This window comes from Aegilops tauschii, chromosome 7 (assembly GCF_002575655.3).
Source record: "Aegilops tauschii subsp. strangulata cultivar AL8/78 chromosome 7, Aet v6.0, whole genome shotgun sequence".
Lineage (NCBI taxonomy): Eukaryota > Viridiplantae > Streptophyta > Magnoliopsida > Poales > Poaceae > Aegilops > Aegilops tauschii.
The window spans coordinates 262,367,510-262,373,637 of NC_053041.3; the positions used below are offsets into that span (position 1 = coordinate 262,367,510).

Here is a 6,128-nt window from a genome sequence, read left to right on the forward strand (position 1 = left end):
GCTCGACATCCTTCCTGCAAGCCTCCTACACCTTGGCAAAGTGGGACTTCTTGCCTCCTGGCACAGCGTTTGAGATAGTCTTCACAAATGTAGACCATCTCGGATAAATGCCATCAGCCAGGTAGTACCCCTTGTTGTAGTGTCGCCCATTGACCTCGAAGTTCACCGGAGGAGAATGACCTTCAACAAGCTCGGCAAAGACAGGGGAGCACTGCAGCACGTTGATGTCATTGTGAGTTCCTGGCATACCAAAGAAGGAGTGCCAAATCCAGAGGTCCTATGTGGCCACCGCCTCAAGTACCACACTGCAACCGTCTTTGGTGCCTTTGTACATCCCCTGCCAAGCAAATGGGCAGTTCTTCCATTTCCAATGCATGCAGTCGATGCTTCCAAGCATCCCAGGAAATCCTCTTGCCGCATTATGTGCTAGGATCTGAGCAGTGTCTTCCGTATTGGGTGTTCGCAAGTATTGCAGTCCAAACACTGCCACCACTGCCCAACAGAACTTGTAGAAACACTCAATGGTGGTGGACCCGGCCATGCGCCCATAGTCGTCGAGTGAATCACCGGGAGCTCCGTATGCAAGCATCCTCATCGCTGTCGTGCACTTCTGGATTGAGGTGGATCCAAGTTTGCTTGTGCAATCCTTCTTGCACTTGAAGTAGCTGTCGAACTCCCGGATGTAATTCACAATCCTGAGGAAAAGCTTTCGGCTCATCCGATAACGGCGCCGAAATACTTTGTCGCCGTGCAGTGGAGCGTCGGCGAAGTAGTCGGAGTAGAGCATGCAGTAGCCTTCGAGATGATGCGGTTCTTTGCTTTCATCCGCCCCGGCGCCGAGCCACCTCGCCGCGGCTTTTCATTGCTCGCCAACAGGCCGGCGAGGGCAGCGAGAACCATGAGATGTTCCTCTTCCTGGATGTCGGCCTCGGCTTCCTCCTCCAGCAGCGCGGCGAGCGCCTCCTCGTCGTCCGAGTCCATTGCCGAGGCAGGCAAATCGCCGAACACCTTGCGGGCGCGGTGGGCGCGCACCCGCCTTTACACTGCCCGTCCGCGGCCGGAACGCCGAAAAAATCGCCCAGCCGGTGGTGGAGAGGCTGCCTCGGCGAAACCTCTACTCTTTTTCCGGCAGGGAATGGGCTATCTAGCGGTGGTGGGCGGCGCCGGGATCAGCCGGTTGGCGGCCGAGCGCGCGGGGGGTGGGAGGTGAATCTGGACGATAGCCTTGACTTTTCGCGTGACGGTGTGGGCCAGACGTGCTTTTCCCTTGAGCCGGGGCCCCCGAGCGCCCCCCAGTGCACCGGGTTCGGCCTGCGATCGCCGGGCCAGCGGATTTCGGCGTCCTGGGGGCGCGACTGAGACGTTTTTTGGGCGCCGGCGCGGAAAAATTCGCCTGAGGGGCCTGTTGGGAGCGCGGCTGAAGATGCTCTAAATATGAAGGCTTGCAGGCTCAGGGTGTGTCCGGGAGCCCTCCAGCTCCTCGCTGCTGCTGCTCCCCTTACGGAGTTGGGCCGAACGCTCCAACTCCAGGAGTTTAAGGCGAGAAGCTGGCGCGCAGCGTAGTGCAAAAAAGGAGGATTTGTGGAGCTGGGTTTTCAGCGCTCCTGTTTCTCTGAGAAGCTGGAGTTGACAGAATTTACATTGTTGTGCCACCGCCAAGTGAAATAACTCGTACCGGTTCGAGCGTCTATTCCTCTCCTCCGCTCGACTCGAACCACCCCTCGCTAGACAACGACCAGGCCAATGGCCCAACCCCACTTTCCCACACCGTTTGGAATGGCAGCCTCCTCCAGGTGGGCCAGATATGGGCGATTTTATGGGCTTCCCTTGTGCGAGCGAGAAGCCGGGTAGCCGAACGGTTCGTTCGCTCCCGGGTCGCGAGTGAGAAGCTGGCGAAGGATTCGTGGCGCTGGAGTTGAGGATTTTTTGGTCACGGAGGGTTCCCGAACACGCCCTCAATTTGAAGCTCCGTCCATAAATTCTGTCGATCAAGAGGTGTATGGCGACACTGTTAGAACAACCTTTTCGGCTACAATCGTTATATGGACGGTTGTTATGGTGATCGGGCAGACAGAGTGGCTCTAAGCTACGAAGCACCGATACGTCAAAAGTTGGCGTGTCCGCGTACTGCACGTTGCCGATACGGCGATATGCACGATACGGCCGCGATACTCGTATCCCAGGTGTATCATGATTTCCCATTAAAAAGAAAAAGAAAAAAATGACGATACGCTGGGGACACGCTCGGGATATGGGCAGGACTCGACCATGCAGCCTCGAGCCCATTAGAGGCCCACGTATACGCCTAAGTGCTCTCTCGCTCTCTGTTCAACTTCTCGATTGGATCGAGGGCGACACGCCACCGCCGCCGCCTGGATTGGCTCATCGCCGCCGCACTGGCAAGAGTGAGGTAATTGATTCTTGCGGTGTGTGTGCTTGGCTGCCTTGCTGGCATGTGTGTGTGCGCTTGCCGTATGCCCGTATGTCAGTATGTGATTGGTGCTTGCTGATGTTCCTGCTACTGCCTACTGGCACGGAGGAAAATACTCAAATCACCATGTAATCTGCCTGAAGTGGCATAACAGCAAGCTAATGGACGAGGATTGAGGACATCGATGACCATTCACGACATGAAAAGATGCATGAGGCAACCAATGGGGTAGTATTTTGATCTCATCTCACGCATTCTATTAATATGTTTTATCTTTATTACACGCCATTTTATTAATTATGTATATATACTTGCGTATCGCCGTATTGACGTTTCTAGAAATTACCGTATCCCGCCGTACTCGTATCGGCGTATCGGTGTCGCCGTATCGGTGCTTCATAGGCTCTAAGCGCCAGAGCTGTCATTTCCCTTACCAATGGTTGCCTGTATTTCCAAATGCAGTACAGAAGAACGAACCCCCACCCACCCACGAAACAGAGTCTACATTTTAACAGTTCACACAGAAGCAGAAGTGCTACAACTCTCTCTGACAAAGAGAGTAGCTCTTTCACTGCCAGTCCGGTCGAGCTGATCCCACAAAAATGGCGTCGTCAACAAATGACGCAGTGAACCGAACTATACCCAGCGGCGAACATGGCGGTGGCGACCTACACTTCGACGGTCTTCTGGTTGAGCGCCGTGTACCTCCACCTCTCCTTCTCCACGAAGTCGGCGTCCAAGAACTTGGCCACGAACGCCCACAGCTTGTACGCGTCCTCGAAGTTGCTCAAGAACCCCAGCGACGCATTCACCACGTGGATCCCCGCCTCGCCGCCGCCGTCGCTTGCCTGCTCAAGGACGGCGCTCCTGTCGGCCTCGTACTTGTCGGTGAACCAGATGTTGCGCAGGAAGCCGCAGGTGAGGGAGATGCCCTGCCGGTCGGCAAGCTTCTGCACCAGCGCCGGCGCCACCTTCTCCCCCTTCCAGTCGTACACGTTGAACGCCAGCGAGGGCCCCCGCTCGAACTTGACGCGCGGTCCGTACACCCGCACCAGCTGCTTCCCGCCGCCGTGCTCCGGGTGCGGGTGCCGCAGCTTCTGCATCGCCACCACCAGCCAGTTGCTGATGCACCGCAGCCGGTTGCCGATGGCGATGAGGCCCAGCGCGTCCGCGTGGTCCAGCCCCCTGCACTCCACCTCCAGCATGCGCTCCTCCTCTGCTTCGACTGCTGCCGGCGCCGGCCATGGCCGAGTGTCTTCTTCGGCTTCGGATGGCCTACGGTCCACCTCGCAAATTTCGGGCGTGTCGCCGTTCTCGGCCTCGTCGGTCCTGCGACCGGTGGCGGTGGCGCTGAGCGGACCGGAAAAGGAGCAGGTGGTATCAACATCGTCCGCCGTTGGCGGGTCGGCCGCTTTGGGGAAGGTGAGCGAGTGCTCCAGGTCGGTGGAATAGTCGTCGCGGAGCGACCACCGCCGCGCCGGAACGATGCTGACGATGCCGATGCTGCGCGCGACCGCGGAGCGCTCGAGCGCGCCGACGCTGGCCTTCTTGACGAACAGCCCGGCGAAGCCCGAGGGGTTCTCGCCGAACACCTTGAAGAAGTTGCAGACGATGAAGTCCGGGCGGAGGAGGGAGAGGCCGAGGGTGTCGAGGTCCTTGGCGCCGAGCGCGCACGCGTCCAGCGCCACGTGCCACCCCTGCTCCGCGGCGGCGCTCATCCAGAGGTACGGGTACCTCGCGCCGGTCATCCGGGACACCAGCGGAAACACGAAGAGGCCGCGGCCGCGCTGCCGCCGCCGCCCACGGAGCAGCTTCTTGCGGAGGTCTGCGGCGTGGACGCGCATGCTCGGCCACGCGAAGCTCGCGTTCATGACCTCCGCGCCGCGGCTGCGCGCGCTCTGAGCCATGGCACCCACCGCCTCGCTCTCGTAGTCGTACACGGAGAGCAGCTTCTTCCTGCCGCCGCCGGGAGTGAAGGAGTAGGACTCCGCCAGGAGCCGGAAGGCTGTGGTCCGGTTCGCCGTGCACACCATGGTATACTCGTCCTCGGGGATCTTAAGGGACGCCGTGATGCGCCTCGTAACGGCGCCGCTGATGCCCCCCGCCGCGGATGCCGCGGCAGTGCCGTCCCCGCATTGCTGCACCTGCGACCGCAGGCTCGCGGACCTGTACGCGATGTCGAAGAAGGGCGGCTGCCACGCCGATGGCTCCGCCGGAGCTGACGTGGACGGCAGCGACGAGTTCATCTGCGCGTGGGAGAAGAGGTTCATCCCGTTGTAGTCCAGGCAGACGTGGCGGTCGAGGTGCCTGTACTCCCCGTCCCTGATCGCGTCCGCCGAGCCGGCTAGCCCGCCGTACTGCGGGAAAGCGGAGACGAACTCCGAGTAGGCCTCGGGGAGCGCCGGGAGGGACTCGTGGTTGGTGAACACCGGCGCCCCGGGGAAGAGCCCCGACGCCGCTGACCTGACGAAGTTGTGCCGCGACGTCCTCGCCGACGTGGTCGTGACGGTCGTAACCGTGGCCGTCCGCTTGGCGCGCACCGGCACGCAGCCGGGCATGCACCCGTGCTCGCGGTCCGCAGCCCCATTCGACGCCGATGCCGCCGGCATCTCGCGCTGCTTCTGCCTCTGCCTCTTGCCGTCGTCGTCGCCGGCTGCCGCGTTCTTGCTGCCCCTGGATAAGTACTTTGTGAAGAGGAAGAGCATGGTTGCCTCATGGGCGGGTTGTCGTTGGGCTAGCTAGCTCGGCGCCGGCCGGGCGCGGTCGACGCCGCTGTCTAGGAGCTGTCGGACAGCGACCGGATGGCCGGCCGGCCGCGGCCGCCTCTTTCCGGGCTCCTTGTTTGCTTCGCTAGCTGGTGATGAACGACGATGTGCGCGCCAGTGGCTCTCCTGCTGCCGGAGAAAAGCTTTTAGTTTCTCCTTGAGCTAGCCAAGTCCACAGGCTCGCGCAGACAGCGACGTAGCAAGAAAGCGTGAAGCAGCACAGCACCCGTCTGGTTCATGGAGGCTGGTACGCAGTTCCAGTCAATGAGAAACCGCTGAATGACAGATGATTAGAGCATCTCCAGCCGTTGGAGGGACGCCTAAAATCGTCGCCTGGAGGTGAGCCGGCGCAAAAATTCGGCCTGGGGACGAGCGCCGGCCCCAGGGCCGCACCCAGGCGCGTTTAAAAAAAATATATAGCAAATTTCGGTAAAGTTTGGCGAAGTTCGGCTAAACACGACTAAATTTCGGCAACCCTGGGCATATATTAGACATGTTCGCGGATTTTCATTACATAGCAAATATATAACTAATCTAAAAAAGAAACTGGCTGAACGCCGAGTAGTCGCCGTCGTCGCCGCCATCCTCACCGCCGTCGTCATTGTCGGCCTTCTCCTCCTTGACACGGGCGCCCCTGCTGGACCCCTCCCCGGCGTCGCCATGGCGGACTGGTGGCGGCGGCGGCGCGTCGTCGTCGTCGCTGTCGTCGATGACGACGACTCCTCCTTCGTCGCGGCCCCGGCGGCGCTGCGCGAAGCACCGCAGGGCGGCGCACTGGCGCTCCCTCGCCATCTTCAGGGAGTCCTGGCGTGCCCATTCCAGGGCCGCGTCATCGTCGAGTTCCACGTCGCCGTGCTCCGTTTTCACGGCGGGGAGACCCGGCTCCGTCTTCACCGGCGCAAGCCCCGGCTCCGTCTTTGGCTTGACGAAGC

The 6,128-nt window shown here is 60.5% G+C and overlaps 1 protein-coding gene across 1 annotated transcript; it reads right to left on the reverse strand.

Annotated features, from left to right (window-relative positions):
- Window positions 1–2,855: 2,855 nt before the first annotated feature.
- LOC109735900 (uncharacterized) lies at window positions 2,856–5,604 on the reverse strand. The gene has a single exon (XM_020295101.4). It carries the CDS (start codon window positions 5,134–5,136, stop codon window positions 3,100–3,102), a length of 2,037 nt encoding a protein of 678 aa, XP_020150690.1. The 5' UTR covers window positions 5,137–5,604; the 3' UTR covers window positions 2,856–3,099.
- Between the last annotated feature and the right edge of the window lie 524 nt (window positions 5,605–6,128).